Source organism: Tursiops truncatus, chromosome 7, assembly GCF_011762595.2.
Source record: "Tursiops truncatus isolate mTurTru1 chromosome 7, mTurTru1.mat.Y, whole genome shotgun sequence".
In the NCBI taxonomy this organism is placed as follows: Eukaryota; Metazoa; Chordata; class Mammalia; order Artiodactyla; family Delphinidae; genus Tursiops; species Tursiops truncatus.
In genome coordinates, this window is record NC_047040.1 from 111,625,972 (window position 1) to 111,651,111 (window position 25,140).

Here is a 25,140-nt window from a genome sequence, read left to right on the forward strand (position 1 = left end):
GGAAAACTGGACAGGTACATGTAAAAGTATGAAATTAGATCACTCCCTAACACCATGTACAAAAATAAGCTCAAAATGGATTAAAGACCTAAATGTAAGGCCAGTAACTGTCAAACTCTTAGAGGAAAACATAGGCAGAACACTCTATGACATAAATCACAGCAAAATCCTTTTTGACCCACCTCCTAGAGAAATGGAAATAAAAAGAAAAATAAACAAATGGGACCTAATGAAACTTCAAAGCTTTTGCACAGCAAAGGAAACCATAAACAATACCAAAAGACAACCCTCAGTATGGGAGAAAATATCTGCAAATGAAGCAACTGACAAAGGATTCGTTTCCAAAATTTACAAGCAGCTCAATAACAAAAAAACAAACAACCCAATCCCAAAATGGGCAGAAGACCTAAGTAGACATTTCTCCAAAGAAGATATACAGACTGCCAACAAACACATGAAAGAATGCTCAACATCATTAATCATTAGATAAATGCAAATCAAAACTACAATGAGATATCTCACACCAGTCAGAATGGCCATCATCAAAAAATCTGGAAACAATAAATGCTGGAGAGGGTGTGGAGTAAAGGGAACACTCTTGCACTGCTGGTGGGAATGTGAATTGGTACAGCCATTATGGAGAACAATATGGAGGTTCCTTAAAAAACTACAAAGAGAACTACCATATGACCCAGCAATCCCACTACTGGGCATATACCCTGAGAAAACCATAGTTCAAAAAGAGTCATGTACCAAACTGTTCATTGCAGCTCTATTTACAATAGCCAGGAGATGGAAACAACCTAAGTGTCCATCATCAGATGAATGGATAAAGAAAATTTGGCACATATATACAATGGAATATTACTCAGACATAAAAATAAATGAAATTGGGCTATTTATAATGAGGTGGATGGACCTAGCATCTGTCCTACTGAGTGAAGTAAGTCAGAAAGAGAAAGACAAATGCCGTATGCTAACACATATATATGGAATTTAAGAAAAAATATATGTCATGAAGAACCTAGGGGTAAGACAGGAACAAAGACACAGACCTACTAGAGAATGGACTTGAGGATATGGGGATGGGGAATGGTAAGCTGTGACAAAGTGAGAGAGTGGCATGGACATATATTCACTACCAAACATAAAATAGATAGCTAGTGGGAAGCCGCCGCATAGCACAGGGAGATCAGCTCGTTGCTTTGTGACCACCTAGAGGGGTGGGATAGGGAGGGTGGGGGGGGGGAGACGCAAGAGGGAGGAGATATGGGAACATATGTATATGCATAACGGATTCACTTTGTTATAAAGCAGAAACTAACACACGATTGTAAAGAAATTATACTCCAATAATGATGTAAAAAAAAAAATTGGCAGAAGACCTAAATAGGTATTTCTCCAAAGAAGGCACACAGATGGCCATTAGGCACATGAAATGATGCTCAGTATCACTAATTATTAGAGAAATGCAAATCAAAACTACAATGAGGTTCCACCTCACACTAGTCAGAATGGCCATCATTAAAATGTCTGCAAATAATAAATGCTGGAGAGGGTGTGGAGAAAAGGGAACCCTCCTATACTGTTGGTGGGAATGTAAATTGGTGCAGCCACTATGGAGAACATTATGGAGTTTCCTTGAAAAACCAAAAATTAGGTTACCATATGATCCAGCAATTCCACGCTTGGGCACATATCCAGAAAAGATGAAAATTCTAATTCAAAAAGATACATGCAGTCAAATGTTCACAGGAACACTCTTTCTAGTAACCAAGACACGGAAACAATCCAAGTGCCCATCAATAGATGATTGGTTGGAAGATGTGGTGTATATATACAATGGAATATTACTCAGCCATAAAAAGAATGAAATATTGCCATTAGCAGCAACATGGACATAGAGAATATCATACTAAGTGAAGTAAGTCAGACAAAGAAAGACAAGTATTATAGGATATCACTTATACTTGGAATCTAAAAAATAACACAAATTAATCTATATACAAAACAGAAACAGACTCACAGGCATAGAAAATAAACTTATGTTTAGCAAAGGGGAAAAGGAAAGGGAGGCATAAATTAGGAGGATGGGATTAATGGATACAAACTATGATGCATAAAACAGATAAGCAACAAGGATTTACAGTATAACACAGGGAAATATACTCAATATCTTATAATAACCTAATAGAAAATAATCTGAAAAAATATATATATATAACTGAATTACTTTGTTGTACACCTAAAACTAACACAATATTGCAAATCAACTATACTTCAATTTTAAAAGTTCTATAGCCATTAAAAGGATAATGAAAAACTATTATGAACAGTTTTAGAATAATTCTTTCAACAATTGAGGTACGATGGAGAAATTCCTTTAAAGACATAAACCACAAGTGAGCACTCAAGAAGAAATAGATAACCTTAATAGCTAGCCCTATATCTATTAAGTAATTTGAATATGTAGTTAAAAACTAGAAGGAAGGAAAGAAAGGAAGGGAGGGAGGGAGGAAGGGAGGTCCAAGCCTTTAAATATCCTGGCAAACATTTAAGGAAAAAAGTAGTAGCAATTTTACACCACCTCTTCCCAAAAACTGAAGAGGAGGGTATACTTCTATATTCATCCTTCGAGGACAGCAAAAGCAGACATTTCAAGAGAAGACACTACACACCAATATCCCTATTGTACAAAGATATAAAAATTCTATATAAAATATTAGGAAGAAGCAGCATGAGTTGATATTTGGTGACCAGAGGGGCAGACTCTGGTTATTATTTGTGCTTTTCAACAAATAAGTCGTTCTCTCCCATTCTGATCACTTGGCAGGCTGACTCATCCTGGCCCCTGAAACTGGTGACAGGGTGAAAACTGAGGCCTGGTGACACTCAGGATGAGCTGTGTCATTCAGTGGTAGAGTGGAACATGTGGTTCTCTCAGTCTGATGACCAGCAGCTCAGGGCTCTGAGAACTATTGACCAGGAAGGCACTGCCAGCCCACAGTGGGCATGAGGCCAAAGTGAGGAAGAGTCACTGAGGTTTCAGTGTTACTTTTTACTGCAGCATAATCAAGCATCTGACAGATGCTCTCTGCACACCAAAGACCTGCTGAACCCAAATCTCTGGGGTAGGGCTTAGTAATCTGTAGTTATACCAAGCACCCCAAAATTGGAGACCCCTGTACCCAACAGTGGCTCAGAGTGATTGCTCTGGCTCTGCACAGCTCGCCATGTGCTGATTTACAGCCTGTCTTGGCATTGCCATAGGGTTTCAGCATTAACCATGTCCCAACCACCCCCTCCCCCTTCCCTCAAAGTTTTCCTGAGCTCCTTTCTCTGGAAGAGTGGAGGAGTTAATTACACAGATTTGTTTCTATACTTCCAAATCAGTATATCTAAATTAATCTCAAGATAAGACTCTCCAGAAGAGCTTATACACAGCATAGATTTCCTGGGGGTGGGCCTGGTAACCTGTATATATAACAGTTGTTCGCGAGTCATTCTGATCACCAGGGCGGTTGAGGGATGTTGGGGAGAGGTGCAGCTGTGCCCACACAAGCTTCTAGAGACAGATTAGCCATTGTAATTGATTATAGTCTCCTTAGCTATCCATTGGTATGATCCTTTCCATTAGAAAACTAAACCTAAATATTGTTACCACACTTTACATATACTAGTTGATGATAAAACATTTTGAACACCTCTAACTTGTTGCTATGGGTTGAATAGTGTCCCCCCAAAGTTCATGTGTTGAAGTCCTAACCCCCAGTACATCAGAATGTGGCCTTATTTGAAAATAGGGTCATTGCAGATATAATTAGCTAAGGTGAGGTCATTAGAATGGCCCCAAATCCAAGATGACTGGTGTGCTTACAAATGGAGAAATGTGTACACAGACACACACAGCGAGAATGCCATATGAACATGAATACAGCCATCTAAAAGCTAAGGAGACAGGGCTGGAACAGATCCTTCCTCACAGCCAACCAATCCATGATTTTGGACTTCCAGCCTCCAGAACTATGAGGTAGTAAGCCACAATAGGTGGCTTATTAAGCCACCTTAACTTCTATGGAAATAAACCGTCTTTTGTTTAAGCCACCCAGTCTGTGGTACTTTGTTGTAGCAGCCCTAGCAAATTAATACACTGGTCAGTGAGAAACATGGATCAAGGTACCTCATTGCAAGAAATATCTATTTTAAAATAAAAAGCAAAGCGTTGATTAACATTTTCTTCAAAACAAAGAAGTAATGGAATCATTTGTAGTGGTCCCCTATGTTACAAAGGCAACCTGCACAGTGTCTTGCACAGGGCCTGGCCAAGAAGAGGCTGGCTGTTTCCCAAATAGTCTATTGCTTCTAATCTATCCTGACTAGTAATGCTCTCAATAAAACATCTACTAAAAATTTTAAGTAAGGAAAATGCAAAACCATAAGATGGCCATGAGCCCTATTCTTCCTGGTCACTGCCTCACCAATATGATCTTTTTTTTTTTTTTTTTTTTTTTTTTTTTTTTTTTGCGGTACACGGCCTCTCCGTGTCGCGCCTCCCCCGCCGCGTAGCACAGGGTCCGGACGCGCAGGCTCAGCGGCCATGGCTCACGGGCCCAGCCGCTCCGTGGCACGTGGGATCTTCCCAGACCGGGGCACGAACCCGCGTCCCCTGCATTCGCAGGCGGACTCTCAACCACTGCGCCACCAGGGAAGCCCACCAATATGATCTTGATTGACACAGTATTATATCCCCTGTGCTGGATTATGCTGCCATTTTTGTAATCACATTTAGTTTCAAACTACAACACATTAGTACAGTCTATATGCTATGCTATTTGTATTGTATACACGTGGTTTAATGCTGTCATGACATGCAAATTGTATACAGTGGACATTGCTTCCCACATTTCACTCTATAGAAAACTAAAGAGGCACAGCTCATGGATTTAAAGCCCCTGAAAGCACACTGCGTACCAGGAGGCAGACAGGGACATGCTAGTGTGCAGCATCCCAACGGACTTATGCTTCCCTGATATTTAACAGGTGACTAACCTCTTAAATTTTCGTGGCAACTTCCCCCAGAAAAAATAGTATCTTGGCAGTAAACTCTGGGGCTATATGAGGAGGTACTTCCACTCACCAACAATCTCACTGGGTTCCTTGTTATACAGCTTTTTGTTCCAGTAAAGTAGTCTGAGGAGTGGAAAGGAGAACAAGAGAACGAAGCAAATCCCAGCAAACATGTGTGCGGTGAACCCAGCGAAGTCCAGACCCTAGAAACAGGAAAAGAGAAGTGAAACAACAGACTGGCCTTCCCGCAGCACAGGTGCAGCCCCATGGCAGGGTCCAGGGTGGGCTGAACTCGAGGGCTGTGGAACGTAGCACAAAGCCCACAGAACAGGTACTCTTCACCATGATTTTGAAAACATTCAGGATTTGTTTCTTTCACATTGAAAAACCAATTATTACCTGAATGACAAGCAAACTTGGGAGGAAACAAAAACAGGTCATCACATCTAATCCCAACCTTAGCTGTGTCTACTTCACCACGGGACTAACTATCCCCCAGGATTCAGTGAAACAGGACTGAGGGGGACAAAACATACAACTATCACTACCATAGAGAAAATAGATAACCAGCAAGAACCTACTGTTATAGCACAGGGAACTATACTCAATATAGTTTTGTAATAACCTATAAGGGAAAAGAATCTGAAAAAAATAGATATATATGTAAGTATAACTGAATCACTTTGCTGTACACCTGAAACTAACACAACGTTGTAAATGAACTATGCTTCAATTTAAAAAAAAAAAAAAAGACTATGGAGCAACATTCTCCCATTTGAAGGTAAATTGGCTTTTAAAAATATTTCACTTAAGTCACTGCCATCAGTTTGAAAGAGCACTGTCATGCCTGGAAAGCACTGTCCTCCACATATTACCCAGTGGCCATCAGGACTGAAGCCCCCCAGGGTGTCCCAACCAGCTCCAAGGGTCCTAGGCAGGAGCCCTCTCCTTCCCTTCACACTTCCTTTGCCTGTCTGTGGGCTATTTTCCACAGTCAGCCGCTGAGAACATCTTTGTTGTTGGATGAAATCCCTGCTAGGTTAATTTGTTAGGGAATATGTCATCAACAATATTAGTCAGTTTTTTCCTTTTGTTTATACTGTGCTTAAACCTTCAGCAAATACATGCCCTCTGAGCACCTCGCAGGACAGATGAGGCTGCTGTCCCCACGAAGCAGGCTGTGAGAATCAGCTTCTTACTGGCAAGAACTCCAGGTCTTTTTCTGTAGTGTTCATGGACTACTGATGCCACAAAAAGGGGTCAGAGGCACAATGACAAAACATTGGGGGTGACCCCCAGGCAGGAGAGACCATGGGGGTAGGGAGAGTAGGTCCAGGGGTCATTAGTGACCATCTTGAGAGACCATGCCCAAGGCAGCAGTCAAGAAGACCACCTTCCAAAGGCCTGAGCTGGAAAGAGTGATTTCAATTATATTAGTTGTTGTTTATTAAAATTTAGTTATTTGTCCCCCTCATTTCTGGAAAAGGCCTGAAACCACTTATAACATTGCTAAACATACGGCACAACTTAGAAGCCATTATCAGTAAGTTTGTATCAAAATTTAGGCTAGGCAGTGTGCAATGATCTGAAGTTCTTATTCTCTTGCAGTTTATCTGCACATACATATGAATATGAAACAGCATATGAAACAGCATATGAATAACATATGAGGTTATATGAGGTTAATCACATACAGAGAGCAGGGAGACCTACCAAGATGTGGGACTCATGGCATGCTTTTAACAGCCATATAAGAATTCATCACTTTTCTGGTAGTTCTTCAACAAGGATATTACCTTGGACTTTGTGTTTATCTATAGAATGCATGCCCCAAATATCTGGTTTAAAAAAGGTCCAAGACACTTTTAGGGGCCCCTGAAAATCATTTAGTTTCTTCTAAAATCAGAAACAAAACAGAAAACCTTTTGAGTCAAAGAAGATGGTTTAAAATATAATATTAATATAATATTAACATATTTTTCTATATATGAATTCAGTCATGAATGTAAATGTAATTGTAATTAATATTACAAGTAATGTAATAACATAATTAGTGTAAATGTAATTAATATTTTTTGGAGGGAGGAGCGCATGAAGGCAGAAGTACTTACAGCCTGAGTAATTCTGGGTCCCTTTGGGACACAATACAGGTATCCCCCACTTTTTCAGATTTCGCTTTATGTCACTTTGCTTTTACAAAAGACCTACATTAGCACCTGTTTTCGCTAAGAAAGAAATCTGAGGAGGATTTTCACTTTTATGAAAACAGGTGATTGCTCTTTTAACTTTATGTCATTTTGGCTTCTGAAAGGTTTCATAGGAAAGCTCTATTTTCAGACAGTGGGGAAAACCTGTAACAAAGCTATAAAGTAACAAAACCACCCACTATCATACTTACATCAGTGCAGTGCTTAAGTGCAGCCCTTTCTTGCAAGGTGCTGGCTCTGTTTCTTCCCTCTCAGCCTTGTTTCATACTGTTTTGGTTTTGAAGCGTGCCCCAAGGGCACAGCAGCCTGGTGGGAGAGCCACAAGGAAGGTCCCAGCAGTGCACGGCACAGAGGCCTGATGGGAAAGGCCTGAAGAATGTCCTAGTGCACACATCTCTGGGGCACAGTAGGAAATGCCTTCCAATGATGTGTGAGATGCCATTCAGAAGCAGAGGGTACATGAGTCCCCTAAAGAGACTTCCCTAGGGCTGTTTAAAATGTGGTTGAGGGAGGAGCTTCAAGATGGTAAATAGTAAGACACAGAGATCACCTCCCTTCCCACAGATACATCAGAAATGCATCTACATTTGCAACAACTCCTACAGAACACCTACTGAATGCTGGCAGAAGACCTCAGACCTCCCAAAAGGCAAGAAATTCCCTACGTACCTGGGTAGGGCAAAAAAAGAAAAAACAGAGACAAAAGAATAAGGACTGGACCTGCACTAGTGGGAGGGAGTCGTGAAGGAGGAAAGGTTTCCACACAATAGAAGCCCCTTCGCGGGCGGAGACTGCGGGTGGCGGAGGGGGGAAGCTTCGGAGCCACGGAGGAGAGCACAGCAACAGGGGTGCAGAGGGCAAAGCGGAGAGATTCCCGCACAGAGGATCGGTGCCGACCAGCACTCACCAGCCCAAGAGGCTCGTCTGCTCACCCGCCGGGATGGGCGGGGTCTGGGAGCTGAGGCTCGGGCTTCGGTCGGATCGCAGGGAGAGGACTGGCTGTGTGAACACAGCCTGCAGGGGGTTAGTGTGCCACGGCTAGCCGGGAGGGAGTCCGAGAAAAAGTCTGGACCTGCCGAAGAGGCAAGAGACTTTTCTTCCCTCTTTGTTTCCTGGTGCACGAGGAGAGCGGATTCAGAGCCCTGCTTAAAGGAGCTCCAGAGACGGGCGCGAGCTGCGACTATCAGCGCACACCCCAAAGACGGGCATGAAACGCTAAGGCTGCTGCTGCCGCCACCAAGAAGCCTGTGTGCAAGCACAGGTCACTATCCACACCTCCCCTCCCAGGAGTCTGTGCAGCCCGCCACTGCCAGGATCCTGTGATCCAGGGACAGCTTCCCCGGGAGAACACACGGCGCGCCTCAGGCTGGTGCAACGTCCCACTGGCCTCTGCTGCCGCAGGCTGCCCCGCACTCCTTACCCCTCCCACCCTGAGTGAGCCAGACCCCCAAATCAGCTACTCCTTTAAACCCGCCCTGTCTGACCGAAGAACAGATGCCCTCAGGCGACCTACAGGCAAAGGCGGGGCCAAATCCAAAGCTGAACCACAGGAGCTGTGCGAACAAACAAGAGAAAGGGAAATCTCTTCCAGCAGCCTCAGGAGCAGCGGATTAAATCTCCACAGTCAACTTGATGTACCCTGCATCTGTGGAATACCTGAATACACAACGAATCATTCCAAATTGAGGAGGTGGACTTTGGGAGCAACGATATATATATACTTTTCCCTTTTTTTCTTTCTGTGAGTGTGTATGTGTATGCTTCTGTGTGTGATTTTGTCCGAATACCTTTGCTTTTACTATTTGTCCTAGGGTTCTCTCTGTCCGTTTTCTGTTTTTTTTTTTTTTTTTTTGGTTTTTTTAAGTATAGTTTTCAGCACTTGTTATCATTGTGGATTTGTTTTTTGGTTTCTTTGTTCTTTCTTTCTTTCTTTTTAATTACTTAAAAAAATAAAAATTATTTTTTGTTTTTTATTTTAATAACTTTTTTATTTTATTTTATCTTTTTCTTTCTTTTGTCTCCCTTTTATTCTGAGTTGTGTGGATGAAAGGCTCTTGGTGCTACAGCCAGGCATCAGGGCTGTGCCTCTGAAGTGGGAGAGCCAAGTTCAGGACACTGGTCCACAAGAGACCTCCCAGCTCCACATAATATCAAACAGCGAAAATCTCCCAGAGATCTCCATCTCAATGCCAAGACCAGCTCCACTCAACGACCAGCAAGCTACAGTGCTGGACACGCTATGCCAAAAAACTAGCAACACAGGAACACAACCCCACCCTTTAGCAGAGAGGCTGCCTAAAATCATAATAAGGTCACAGACACCTCAAAACACATCACCAGAAAGACAAGATCCAGCTTTATCCACCAGAACACAGGCACTAGTCTCTGCACCAGGAAACCTACACAACCCACTGAACCAACCTTAGCCACTGGGACAGACACAAAAAACAACTGGAACTACGAACCTGCAGCCTGCAAAAAGGAGACCCAAAACACAGTAAGTTAAGCAAAATGAGGAGAGAGAAACACACAGCACATGAAGGAGCAAGGTAAAAACCCACCAGACCTAACAAAAGAAAAGGAAAAAGGCAGTCTACCTGAAAAACAATTCAGAAAAATGATAGTAAAGATATCCAAAATCTTGGTAATACAATAGAGAAAATAAAAGAAATGTTTATCAAGGGCATAGAAGAACTAAAGAGCAAGCAAACAATAATGAAAAACACAATAAATGCACTTAAAATTTCTCTAGAAGGAATCATTAGCAGAATAACTGAGGCACAAGAACAGATAAATGAATTGGAAGATAAAATAGTGGAAATAACTCCTGCAGAGCAGTATAAAGAAAAAAAGAATGAAAAGAATTGAGGACAGTCTCAGAGACCACTGGGACAACACTAAATGCACCAACATTCGAATTATAGGGGTCCCGGAAGAAGAAGAGAAAAAGGAAGGGACTGAGAAAATATTTGAAGAGATTATAGTTGAAAACTTCCCTAATATGGGTAAGGAAATGGTTAATCAAGCCCAGGAAGCACAGAGAGTCCCATACAGGATAAATCTAAGGAGAAACACACCAAGACACATATTAATCAAACTATCAAAAATTAAATACAAAGAAAATATTAAAAGCAGCGAGGGAAAAACATCAAATATCATTCAAGGGAATCCCCATAAGGTTAACAGCAGATCCTTCAGTGGAAACTCTGCAAGCCAGAAGGGAGTGGCAGGACATATTTAGAGTGATGAAAAGGAAAAACCTACAACCAAGATTACTCTATCCAGCAAGAATCTGATTCAGATTTGCCAGAGAAATTAAAATCTTAACAGACAAGCAAAAGCTAAGAGAATTCAGCACCACCAAACCAACTTTACAACAAATGCCAAAGGAAATTCCCTAGGCAGAAATCAAAAGAGAAGGAAAAGATCTACAATAACAAACCCCAAATAAGCAAATGGTAATAGGAACATACATATTAATAATTACCTTAAATGTAAATGAATTAAATGCTCCAACCAAAAGACATAGACTGGCTGAATGGATACAAAAACAAGACCCATATATATGCTGTCTACAAGAGACCCACTTCAGATCTAGGGACACATACGGACTGAAAGTCAGGGGATAGAAAAAGATATTCCATGCAAATGGAAATCAAAAGAAAGCTGTAGTAGCAATCCTCATATCAGACACAATAGAGTTTAAAGACTATTACAAGAGACAAGAAGGACACTACATAATGATCAAGGGATTGATCCAAGATGAAGATATAACAATTGTAAATATTTATGCACCCAACATAGGAGCACTACAATATATAAGGCAAATACTAACAGCCATAAAAGGGAAAATGGACAGTAACACAATCAAAGTAGGGGACTTTAACACCCCACTTTCACCAATGGACAGATCATCCAAAATGAAAATAAATAAGGAAACACAAGCTTTAAATGATACATTAAACAAGATGGACTTAATTGATGTTTATAGGACATGCCATCCAAAACCAACAGAATACACTTTCTTCTCAAGTGCTCAGAGAACATTCTCCAAGGTAGATCATATCTTGGGTCCCAAGTCAAGCCTTGGTAAATTTAAAATTGAAATTATATCAAGTATATTTTCTGACCTCAATGCTATAAGACTAGATATCAATTACAGGAAAAAATCTGGAAAAATACAAACACATGGAGGCTACACAATACACTACTTAATAACCAAGAGATAACTGAAGAAATCAAAGAGGAAATCAAAAAATACTTAGAAGCAAATGACAATGAAAACACAAGGACCCAAAACCTACGGATTCAGCAAAAGCAATTCTAAGAAGGAAGTTTATAGCAATAAAATCCTACCTTAAAAAACATCTCAAAAAAACAACCTAACCTTCCCCTTAAAGAAATTAGAGAAAGCAACACAAGAAACCCCAAAGTTAGCAGAAGGAAAGAAATCATAAAGATCAGATCAGAAATAAATGAAAAATTAATGAAGGAAACGATAGCAAAGATTAATAAAACTAAAAGTTGGTTCTTTGAGAAGATAAACAAAATTGATAAACCATTAGCCAGACTCATCAAGAGAAATAGGGAGAAGGCTCAAATCAATAGAATTAGAAATGAAAAAGGGGAAGTAACAACAAATACTGCACAAATATAAAGGATCATGAGAGATTACTACAAGCAACTATATGCCAATAAAATGGACCACCTGTGGTCTTCCCTGGTGGCGCAGTGGTTGCGAGTCTGCCTGCCGATGCAGGGACACGGGTTCATGCTCCAGTCTGGGAAGATCCCACATGCTGCAGAGCAGCTAGGCCCATGAGCCATGACCGCTGGGCCTGCACGTCCAGAGCCTGTGCTCTGCAACGGGAGAGGCCACAACAGTGAGAGGCCCATGTACTGCAAAAAAAAAAAAAGGACCACCTGGAAGAAATGGACAAATTCTTAGAAATGAACAACTTTCTGAGATGAAACCAGGAAGAAATAGAAAATATGAACAGACAAATCACAAGCACTGAAATTGAAACTGTTATTAAAAATCTGCCAACAAACAAAAGCCCAGGATCACATATCTTCACATAAGAATTCTATCAAACATTTAGAGAAGAGCTAACACCTATACTTCTCAAACTCTTCCAAAATATAGCAGAGGGAGGACCACTCCCAAACTCATTCTATGAGACCACCATCATCCTGACACCAAAACCAGACGAAGATGTCACAAAAACGAAAACTAGAGACCAATATCACTGATGAACATAGATGCAAAAATCCTCAACAAAATACTAGCGAACAGAATCCAATAGCACATTAAAAGGATCATACACCATGACCAAGTAGGGTTTATCTGTGGAATGCAAGGATTCTTCAATGTATGCAAATCAATAAATGTGATACACCATATTAACAAATTGAAGGATAAAAACCATATGATCATCTCAATAGAGACAGAGAAGGCTTTCAACAAAATTCAACACCGATTTATGATAAAAACCCTCCAGAAAGTAGACATAGAGGGAACATACCTCAACATAATAAAGGTTATATATGACAAACTCACAGCCAAAATCGTCCAAAATGGTGAAAAACTGAAACCATTTCCACTAAGATCAGGAACAAGACAAGGTTGCCCACTCTCACCACTATTATTCAACATAGTTTTGGAAGTTTTAGCCACAGCAATCAGAGAAGAAAAAGAAAAAAGGAATCCAAATCGGAAAAGAAGAAATAAAGCTGTCACTGTTTGCAGATGACATGATACTATACATAGAGAATCCTAAAGATGCTACCAGAAAACTACTAAAGATAATCAGTGAATTTTGTAAGTAGCAGGATACAAAATTAATGCACAGAAATCTCTGGCATTCCTATACACTAATGATGAAATATCTGAAAGTGAAATTAAGAAAACACTCCCATTTACCATTGCAACAAAAAGAATGAAATACCTAGGAATAAACCTACATAAGGAGACAAAAGACCTGTATGCAGAAAATTATAAGATGCTGATGAAAGAAATTAAAGATGATACAAATAGATGGAGAGATATACCATGTTCTTGGATTGGAAAAATCAACATTGTGAAAATGACTATACTACCCCAAGCAATCTAAAGATTCAATGTAATCCCTATCAAACTAACACTGGCATTTTTCACAGAACTACCATATGACAGAGCAATCCCACTACTGGGCATATACCTTGAGAAAACTATAATTTAAAAAGTGTCATGTATCACAATGTTCATTGCAGCACTATTTACAATAGCCAGAACATGGAAGCAACCTAAGTTTCCATCAACAGATGAATAGATAAAGAAGATGTGGCACATATATACAATGTAATATTACTCTGCCATAAAGTGGAACGAAATTGAGTTATTTTTAGTGAGGTGGATGGACCCGGAGTCTGTCATACAGAGTGAAGTAAGTCAGAAAGAGGAAAAAAATACCATATGCTAACACATATATATGGAATCTAAAAAACAAAAAAGAGGTTCTGAAGAACCTAGGGGCAAGATGGAAGGAAAGTTGCAGACCTACTTGAAAATGGACTTGAGGACACGGGGAGAGGGAAGGGTAAGCTGGGACAAAGTGAGAGAGTGGTAGTGTATATATGGACATATATACACTACCAAATATACAATAGATAGTTAGTGGGAAGGAGTTGCATAGCACAGGGAGATGAGCTCGGTACTTTGTGACCAGCTAGAAAGGTGGGATAGGGAGGGTGGGAGGGAGAGAGATGCAAGAGGGAAGAGATACGGGGATACATGTATATGTATAACTGATTCACTTCGTTATAAAGTAGAAACTAACACACCACTGTAAAGCAGTTATACTCTAATAAAAACGTTCTAAATTAATAAATAAATGAAAGGTGGTTGAATAATTGCATTCACTAGTGCTTAGCCTGCCTGGAACAGGCAAAAAGAAACAAATGTAACCAGCAAAGGAGGACAATATCCCAGGCAGCCTGTTGGGAGATGAAGGGACAATGTGTCGTTGTATATGGGATCCTAAACAGCACTGCAGACTCGTGCCTACTCCAGGGAGAGCTGGTGGACCCTGGAGGTCTGCCCATCTGCCTGTTCAGTACTAGAAATTCTGCCAATGGTGAGCCATCCCAAGAGACCTAGGAAGAGTGAGCAGAGTGTGCAAAAGTTAAGTTGGAAGAACTTTCCTCACAACTTCTTGTAATTTCTGCCTAATCCTGAGACAGAGAATGTGAAGATTTTTCAGATGTGACTTCTTGACTGTTCTAAAGCCTAGTAGTGGTTTTTTGTTTTGTTTTGTTTTGTTTAATTTTTATTTTATGTTGGAGTATAGTTGTTTTACAATGTCTTAGTTTCAGGTGTACAGCAAAGTGATTCGATTATACATATGCATAAATCTCTTCTTTTTCAGATTCTTTTCCCCTATAAGTTATGACAGAATATTGAGTAGAGTTCCCTGTGTTATACTGTAGGTCCTTGTTGATTATCTATCAATATTTTATATATAGTAGTGTCTATATGTTAATCCCAAACTCCCAATTTATCCCTCGCCCCCAGGTTTCCCCTTTGGTAATCAAAAGTTTGTTTTCATAGTTTGTGAGTTTGTTTCTGTTTTGAAGTTCATTTGTACCATTTTTTAGTTTCCACATATAAGTGACATCATATGATATTTGTCTTTCTCTGTCTGACTTACTTCACTTAGTATGATAATCTCTAGGTCTGTCCACATTGCTGCAAATGGCATTATCTCATTCATTTTTATGGCTGAGTAATATTCCATTGTATATATGTACCACATCTTCTTTATCCATTAGTCATGGACATATAGGTTTCTTCCATGTCTTGGCTCTTGTACATAGTGCTACCATGAACATTACAGTGCATGTATCTTTTTGAATTATCTCCAGAAATAATTTGTCTGGAGTGGGATTGCTGGATCATATGGTAGTTCTATTTTTAGCTTTTTAAGGAACCTCCATACTGTTCTCCATAGTGGCTGTACCAATTTACATTCCCATCAACGTGTAAAAGGGTTGCTGCTTTTCCACACCCTCTCCAAAATTTATTGTTTGTAGATTTTCTGATGATGACCACTCTGACCAGTGTGAGGTGATATCTCATTGTAGTTTTGATTTGCATTTCTCAAATAATTAGCAATGTTGAGCATCTTTTCATGTGCCTCATGGGAATCTGTATGTCTCCTTTGGAGAAATCTTTATTTAGGTCTTCTGCCCATTTTTTGAGTGGGTTGCTTGTTTTTTTGATATTGAGCCACATGAGCTGTTTGTAAATTTTGGAGATTAATCCCTTGTTGGTGGCAACATTTTCAAATATTGTCTACCATTCAGTGGGTTGTCTTTTCATTTTGTTTATGGTTTCCTTTGCAGTGCAAAAGCTTTTGAGTTTAATTAGGTCCCATTTGTTTATTTTTGCTTTTATTTCCATTACTCTAGGAAATGAATCGAAAAACATATTGCTGCAATTTATGTCAGAGGGTGTTCTGCCTATATTTCCCTCAAAGAGTTTTATACTATCCAGTCTTACATTAAGGTCTTTAATCCACTTTGACCTTATTGTTGTGTATGGAGTTAAACAACGTTGTAATTTCAGTCTTTTACATATAACTTTCCAATTTTCCCAGCACCACTTATTGAAGACACTGTCTCTTCTCCACTGTATAGTCTTGCCTCCTTTGTTGTAGATTAATTGACCTTAGGTGCATGGGTTTATTTCTGGACTCTGTATCCTGTTCCATTGATCTATATTTCTGTTTTTGTGCCAGTACCATACTGTTTTGATTACTATAACTTTCTAGTATAGTCTGAAGTCAGGGTGCTTGATGCCTCCAGCTCCATTTTTCTTTCTTAGGATTGCTTTGGCTCTTCAGAGTCTTTTATGTTTCCATACAAACTTTAAAATATTTTGTTCTAGTTCTGCAAAAAATTCCATTGGTAACTTGATAAGGATTGCATTGAATCTGTAGATTGCCTTGGATAGTATAGTTATTTTGACAATATTCATTCCTCCAATCCAGGAACATGGTCTATCCATTTTTTAGTGTCATCTTCAATTTCTTTTATCAGCATGTTATAGTTTTTGCAGTATGGGTCTTTTACCTCCTTAGGTAGGTTTATTCCTAGGTATTTTATTCTTTATGATGTGATGGTAAATGGGACTGTTTCCTTAATTTCTCTTTCTGGTTTTTCCTTTTTAGTGTATAGAAATGCCACAGATATTTGTGTATTAATTTTGTATCCTGCAACTTTACTGAATTTGTTGATTAGCTCTAGCAATTTTCCGGTAGCATCTTTACTGTTTTCTATGTATAGTATCATGTCATCTGCAAATAGTGACAGTTTAACTTCTTTTCAAATTGCATTCCTTTTATTCCTTTTAAATCTCTGATTGCCATGGCTAGGACATCCAGAACTATGTTGAATAAAACTGGTGATCGTGTACATCCTTATCTTTTTCCGGATCTTAGAGAAAATGCTTTCAATTTTCCATGGTTGCGAATGATGTTTTCTGCAGGCTTGTCATATATGGCCTTTATTATGTTGAGGTATGTTCACTCTATACCCACTGTTTGGAGAGTTTTTTTATAATAAATCAGTGTTGAATTTAATCAAAAGTTTTTCTGCATCTATTGAGATGATCATATAGTTTTTATTCTTCACTTTGTTGATGTGGTATCACAATCAGTATCACACTGAGTAATTCGCAGATATTGAAAAGTCATTGCATCCCTGGGATAAATCCCACTTGTTCATGGTGTATGGTCCTTTTAATTTATTGTTGAATTCAGATTGCTAGTATTTTGTTGAGGATTTTTGCATCTATGGTCATCAGTGATATTGGCCTGTAATTTTCTTTTTTGTGGTATCTTTGTTTAGTTTTGGAATCAGAGTGATGGTGGCCTCATAGAATGACTTTAGGAGTGTTCCTTCTTCTGCAATTTTTTGGAATAGTTTCAGAGGAAAGTATTAACTCTTCCTTAAATGTTTGATAGAATTCACCTGTGAAGCCATCTGACCATGGACATTTACTTGTTGGGAGTTTTTCAATCACAGTTTCAATTTCAGTACTGTGATTGCTTGTTCATATTTTCAATTTCTTCCTCACTTAGTCTTTGGAGATTGTACCTGTCTAAAAATTTTTCCATTTCTTCTAGGCTATCCATTTTTTTGGCATACAGTTGCTTGTAGTAGTCTCTTATGATCCTTTGTATTTCTGTTGTGTCAGTTATATCTCCTCTTTTTTCATTTCTGATTTTATTGATTTAAGCCCTCTCCCTTTTTTCTTCTTCTTTTTTTTTTTTTTTTTTTTTTTTTTGCGGTAGACGGGACTCTCACTGTTGTGGCCTCTTCCGGAGCACAGGCTCCAGATGCGCAGGCTCAGTGGCCATGGCTCATGGGCCTAGCCATTCCGGGACATGTGGGATCTTCCCTGACCCGGGCACGAACCCATGTCCCCTGCATGGGCAGCTGGACTCTCAACAACTGCATCACCAGGGAAGACCTCCCGTTTTTTCTTAATGAGTCTGGCTAAAGGTTTATCAATTTTATTTTTCTTTTCAGAGAGCCAGCTTTTAGTTTCATTGATCTTTTCTATTGTTTTCTTCATCTCTGTTTCATTTATTTCTGCTCTGATCTTTATGATTTCTTTCCTTCTACTAACTTCGGGTTTTGTTTGTTCTTCTTTCTCTAGTTGCTTTAGATGTAAAGTTAGGTTCTTTGAGATTTTTCTTGTTTCCTGAGGTAAGATTGTATTGCTATAATCTTACCTCTTAGAACTGCTTTTGCTGCACCCCACAAGTTTTGGATGATCATGTTTTCATTTTCATTTATCTCTATGTATTTTTTTAATTCCTCTTTGATTTCTTCAGTGACCCATTGGTTGTTTAACAGCATATTGTTTAGCCTCCATGTGTTTGTGTTTTTTGTAGTTTTTTCTTGTAATTGATTTGTCATCTCATAGCGTTGTGGTTGGAAAAGATGCTTGATATGATTTCAATTTTCTTAAATTTACCAAGGATTGATTTGTGACCCAAGATGTGATCTGTCCTGGAGAATGTTCCATGTGCCCTTTAGAAGAATGTGTATTCTGCTGCTTTTGGATGGAATGCTCTGTAAATATCAATTAAGTCCATCTGATCTAATGTGTCATTTAAGGGCTGTGTTTCCTTATTGATTTTCTCTCTGGATGATCTGTCCATTGATGAAAGTCGGGTGTTAAGGTCCCCCAGTATTATTGTGTTACTGTCGATGTCTCCTTTATTGGCTGTTTGTATCTGTCTTATATATTGAGGTGTTCCTATGTTGGGTGCATACATATTTACAATTGTTATATCTTCTTGGATTGATCATTATGTAGTGTCCTTCTTTGTCTCTGGTAACAGCTTTTATTTTAAAGTCTATTTTGTCTGATATGAATATTGCTACTCCAGCTTTTTTTAAAATTAATTTATTTATTTATTCATTTTTGGCTGCACTGGGTCTTTGTCGCTGAGCACAGGCTTTCTCTAGTTGCAATGAACAGGAGCTACTCTTTGTTGCTGTGCACAGGCTTCTTGTTGCAGTGGCTTCTCTTGTTGCCGAGAACAGGGTCTAGGTGCACAGGCTTCAGCAGTTGTGGCACGTTGGCTCAGTAGTTGTGGCTCACGGGCTCTAGAGTGCAGGCTCAATAGTTGTGCCACATGGGCTTAGCTGCTTCATGGCATGTGGGATCTTCCAGGACTAGGGATCGAGCCCGTTTCCCCTGCATTAGCAAGCAGATTTTTAATCACTGTGACACCAGGGAAGTCCCTCCAGCTCTCTTTTGATTTCCATTTACATGGAGCATATTTTTCCATCCCCTCACTTTCATTCTGTATGTGATCCTAGACCTGAATTGGGTCTCTTGTAGACAGCATATATATGTGTCTTGCTTTTGTATCCATTCAGCCAATCTATGTCTTTTGGCTGGAGCAGTTATTCTGTTTACATTTAAGGTAATTATTGATATGTATGTTCTTATTGTCATTTTGTTAATTGTTTTGGATTTGTTTTTATAGGTCTTTTTTCTTCCCTTCCTCTTGCTCTCTTCTCTTGTGATCTGATGCTTAACTTTAGTGTTGTGTTTGGATTCCTCTTTCTTTTTTGTGTGTATGTCTATTGTAGATATTTGAAGATACTATGTAGATACTATGATATTTGTAGATAGTATGAAATTTTGATATAGCAGTCTATATATATACAAGATTAAGTTGCTGGTCTTTAATTTCAAATGCATTTTCAATATCCTGCATTTGTACTCACCTTTTCTCACAATTGCTGTTGTAATATATTTGTGTGTGGATGATTTCCTACTTTAACTGTATGCTTGCCTTTACCAGTGAGCCTTTCCATTCCTAATTTTCTTGTATCTATTTACGGCCTTTTCTTTTCCACCTAGAGACTTCCTTTAGCATTGTTGTAAAGCTGATTTTGTGGTGCTGAATTATCTTAGCTTTTGCTTGTCTTTAAAGCTTTTGATTTCTCTGTCAAATCTAAATGAGAGCCTTGTTGAGTAGAGTATTCTTGGTTGTAGTTTTTCCCTTTCATCACTTTAAATATATCATGCCACTCCCTTCTGGCCTGCAGAGTTTCTGTGGAAAAATCAGCCGATAACCTTATGGGGATTCCTTTGTATGTTATTTGTTGCTTTTCCCTTGTTGTTTTAAGTATTTTCTCTTTGTATTTAATTTTTGTCAATGTGATTAATATGCATCTCGGTGTGTTCCTCCTTGGGTTTATCCTTCCTGGCACTCTCTGCACTTCTTGGACTTGGGTGGCTGTTTCCTTTCCCATGTTAGGAGAGTTTTCAGCTATTATCTCTTCAAATATTTTCTCAGGCTCTTTCTCTCTTCTCTTTCTGGGACCCGCTATAATGCAAATGTTGGTGCATTTAATGTTGACTCAGAGGTCTCTTAAACTGCCCTCGTTTGTTTTCATTCTTCTTTCTTTATTTTATTCTCTGGCAGTATTTCCACCATTCTGTCTTCCAGCTCACTTATCTATTCTTCTGCTTCATTTATTCTGCTATGGATTCCTTCTAGTGTATTTTTCCTTTTGGTTATTGCATTGTTCATCTCTGTTTTTTTATTCTTTATATCTTCCAGCTCTTTGTTAAACATTTCTTGTATCTTCTCGATCTGTGCCTCCATTCTTTTTCCAAGATTTTGGATCATCTTTACTCTCATTACTCTGGATTCCTTTTGGCTAGATTGCTTATCTCCTCTTCACTTAGTTATTCTTCTGGTTTTTTTTTCTTGTTCCTTCATCTGAAACATATTCTTTTGCTGTCTCATTTTGTCTAACTTTCTGTGACTGCACTTTCTGTTCCATAGGCTGCAAGGTTGTAGTTCCTCGTGTTTCTGGTGTCTCCCCACTGATGGGTGAGGCTGCTCTAAGAGGCTCATGCAGGTTTCCTGCTGGGAGGGACTGTTGCCTTCCCACTGATGGATGGAGATGGTGGGCAGGGCCATGTCCAGAGGTGTGTTTATTACTTTTTTTTATTGAAGTATAGTTGATTTACAGTATTGTACCAATCTCTGCTGTACAGAAAAGTGTCTCAGTTTTGCACATATATACATTCTTTTTTAAAAATATTCTTTTCCATTATGGTTTATCACAAGCGATTGGATATCGTTTCCTGTGCTATACAATAAGACCTTGTTGTTTATCCATTCTAAATGTAATACTTTGCATCTACCAACCCCAAATTCCCAGTCCATGCCCCACCCTCCTCCCCTCCCCTTTGGCAACCACAAGTCTGATCTCTATGTCTGTGAGTCTGTTTCTGTTTTGTATATAGAAGTGACGTTTAGAAGTGGCTGTGGGTAGGAAGATTTTAGGCAGCCTGTCTGATGATGGGTGGTGCTGTGCTCTTGCCCTGTTGGTTGTTTTGCCTGAGGCGTCCCAGCACTGGATCCTACAGACTGTAGGGTGTCACCACGTCTTGGTGGCAACCTCCAGGAAAGCTCAGGCCAATGAGTACTCCCTGATACCTCCACCACCAGTGTCCTTGTCCCCACAGTGAACCACAGCCAAAGCCCCACCTGCCCAGGAGACTCTCCAAGACCAGCAGGTAGGTCTGGTCCGGCTCCTATGAAGTCACCCCTTTTTCCCTGGGTCCCAGTGAGCACGAGACCTCGTGTGTGGCCTCCAAGAATGGAGTTTCTGTTTCCCCCAATCCTGTGGAGCTCCTGTCATCAAGTCCCACTTGCCTTCAAAGACAAATTCTTTGGGGGATCCTCCTGCCAGTGCCAGGTCCCCAGGCTAGGGATCCTGACATGGGGCTCCAAACTCTCACTCCTGTGGGAGAGCCTCTGTGGTATAATTATTTTCCAGTTTGTGGGTCGTCCATCTGGTGGGTGTGGGATTTGATTTTATCATGATTGCACCCCTCTACTGTCTTGTTGTGGCTTCTTTGTCTTTGGATATAGAATATCTTCTTTGGTAGGTTCCAGTCTCTTTTGTCAACAGTTGTTCAGCAGTTAGTTGTGATTTTGGTGTTTTTGTGAGAGCAGTTGTGCTCAAGCCCTTCTACTCCACCATCTTGTCTCCAACCCTTCAGGACCTTCTCCAGACTAGTACTGTTTTTTAATTACTCCTCTGAATTACATATTATTAATTTTCTTTGTGAATATTTTAAAAATTAATTTCAAATTTTATTTTAATTTGATAATCTGTCTTCTTCCTATTTCAGTTCACTGATTAACAACCAAATAATGCCAAATAATTGTGCCCATCATGTGATGCAAATGTATAGCTGTGCTGTCATTATTGATAATGAGACTTTATAAATTACTCTGCTAAAGACACTATACCTGGAACTATGTGTTCATTTCTGTCTCCATACAAATAAATATTCTCATATCTCTGAATTACTACAAAATGAATTAAAACCACTCTTTGTTATCCACAAAAAGACATTCATTGGATACTTTTTCTGCAAGATATAGTTTAACCCCTAAAATGCAGGGAAAGTCATTAAGTGGAAGACAAAGAATGTCATCTTCAGTAAAAGAGGACAGCCCTAAAGCCATGTTCCCAGAGGATGCCACTTTCACACAAAGCTGGGTAAGTAGCCTAGGCTGAGCTTCAATGCAGTGAAAGAGGGTGCTCACCTCCAGGGCCCTCTGTGTGCTTTTGCAAAAACCTCACCTTTCTCCCTTACCATCAGGTTTAAATTCTGGATATTTAAAACAACATGTCAGGATGCCATGGAAGAATGGGAATAGTCTGACAAACTGCTCTTTCCCTTCAGCTTTCTATGTGACTTGGTAGAGGTCCAGGACCCAAAGCCTGTCTTGGGTCACATCCCACTGTTTAGTCAGAGCATTCAGACCTAGGACTCTAAGGACAAGTTTAAAATGATGTAGAGTTAACTCAATTTGTGTCCAAAAAAGGCACCACACCTGGGGTTTTACATTAAAACTAATGTGGGGACTACCCTGGTGGTGCAGTGGTTAAGAATCTGCCTGCCAATGCAGGGGACACGAGTTCGATCCCTGATCCAGGAAGATCCCACATGCCACGAAGCAACTAAGCCTATGCACCACAACTACTGAGCCTGCGCTCTAGAGCCTGTGAGCCACAACTACTAAACCTGTGTGCTGCAATTACTGAAGCCCACATGCCTCGAGCCTTGATCCACAAGAGAAGTCATGATGAGAAGTCCACACACCACAATGAAGAGTAGCCCCCACTCGCTGCAACTAGAGAAAGCCCATGCACAGCAACAAAGACCCAACACAGCCAAAAAAAAAAAAAATGAAACCACATGATGCCAACCAGGGGAAGCTAAGCTATTGCAGCATTCATTAACATATTGTCATAAAAAGAAGAGACAAACAACAGAAATGGAAAGCAGAGTTCTAAAATCAGTCATAAATTACAGTAGCCATGCTCTCACTTGAACTATTTCTATACCTATTCTACTGAAAAATATCTTCTATAAGAAATTTTAAAGTTTTAGCCTTTACATTTATGTCTGTGATCCATGTTTGAGTTAACATTTTGATAAAGTGGGAGGTGTGGACTGAAGTTTATTTCTCCTGCATATGCATGTCCATTTGTTCCAGGACTATTTGTGAAAAAACTATCCTTTCTCCACTTAGTTGGCTTAATTTGCACCTTTGTCAAAAATCATTTTGTCAAAAGTCATGTATGTGAGGATTTATATCTGAACTCCCTACTTTGTTCCATTTATCTATCCACCTATCTTGATGCCAGTACCACACTGTCTTTGTTAGTGTGGCTTTATAATAAGTAGTGGAATTAGGTAGTACTAGCCCCCCATTTGTTTTGCGCTTTAAGAGTTGTTTTTGACTATTCTGGATACTTTGAATTTCCATACAAATTTTAAAATCAGTTTACCAATTTCTAAAAAAAAACTTGTTCTGCTATGGTTTTGATAGGAATTGCATGAATCTACAGATCTATCTAGGGAGAACTGATACCTTAACTTTATTGAGTCTTCTGATCCATGACCAAAATATATCTTCCCATTTATTTAGATCTTCTTTAATTACTTTCTGCAATATTTTGTTGTTTTCTTGCATATGTTTGGTCAGATTTACCCTATTTTATGTATTGATGCTATTGTAAATCGTATTTTTATTTCAATTTCCAGCTGTTTATTGCTAGAATATAGAAAACCATTACTTTTTCTATATTGATCTTGTACACTTGTCAATTTTACTTATTATTTCCAGGAGCTTTTTTTTTTTTTGTAGATTCCTTCAGATTTTCTACCTGGACAATCATGTCATATGCAAATAAAGACTTAATTCTTCCCTTCTATTATGGATGCCTAGTATGTCTTTTCTTGACTTATTGTGCCAGCTAGAGCCTCCAGTAAAATGTTGCATTTACGTGGTGAGAACAGACATCTTTGTCTTGTTTCTGATCTATGGAGGTATTCAGTTTTTCCCATTTAAGTATGATGCTAGCTATAAGCTTTTCATAGATGCTCCTTATCAGGCTAAAGAAGCTCTCTTCTTTCCCTAGTTTATTGAGAGATTCTATCAGTAATGGATGTTGAATTTTGCCAAATTTTTTTCTGCATCTATTGAGATGATCATATGGATTTTCTCATTTAGTTTGCTAGCAAATTGCACTGGTTGATTTTTCAAATATAACACCAATCTTCCATTTCTAAGATAAATTCCACTTGATTGTGCTGTATTATCCATTTTATATATTGTTAAATTGAATTAGCTAATTTTTTAAAATTTACATCTATGTTCATAAGAAATATTTGTCAATAGATTTCTTATCCTGGTTTTGTCTGGTTTAGGCATCAGGACCTTATAGAGTTAGTTGAGAAGTATTCTCTCCTCTTCAATTTGCTGTAAAGTTTGTGTAGAATTGGTGTTGTAGCATTATTTCTTCCTTAAACATTTGGTAGAATTCACCAAAGAAGCTATCTTAGCCTGAGTTTTTTGTTTGTTTTGTTTTGTACTTTCTGGGAAGGTTTTTAACTACAAATTCAATTTCTTTAATAGATATAGGGCTAATCAGGTTATCTAGTTCTTCTTGAGTGAGGTTTGGTAGAGTGTGTCTTTCAAGAAAATTGTCTATTTTATCTAAGTTGTCAAATTTATTGGCATAGAGTTGTCCACAACACTCCCTAACAATGTCTAATGTCTGTATGCTCTTTAGTGATGTAACATCTCTTTTCCTGATATTGGTAATTTATGTCTTCTCTCTTATTTTCTACAACAGTTTGGCCAGAAGTTTGTCAGAATTATCTATCTTATCAAAGAACTAGCTTTTGCTTTCATTGATTTTCTCTACTGTTTTTCTGTTCTCCATGCTGGCCTGTATTTCTTTCTTCTGCTTACTT

At 39.1% G+C, this 25,140-nt stretch overlaps 1 protein-coding gene across 1 annotated transcript in view; it reads right to left on the minus strand.

Moving 5' to 3' along the window:
* The window catches only part of OCA2 (OCA2 melanosomal transmembrane protein), a gene marked incomplete at its 5' end in the record, with an annotated part of 205,733 nt that overhangs the window by 115,428 nt on the left and 65,165 nt on the right, over positions 1-25,140 (minus strand). The window contains one exon of the mRNA XM_033860327.2: positions 5,138-5,270. Coding sequence (XP_033716218.2) covers positions 5,138-5,270 — 133 coding nt within the window. The remainder of the gene's footprint in view (positions 1-5,137; positions 5,271-25,140) is intronic.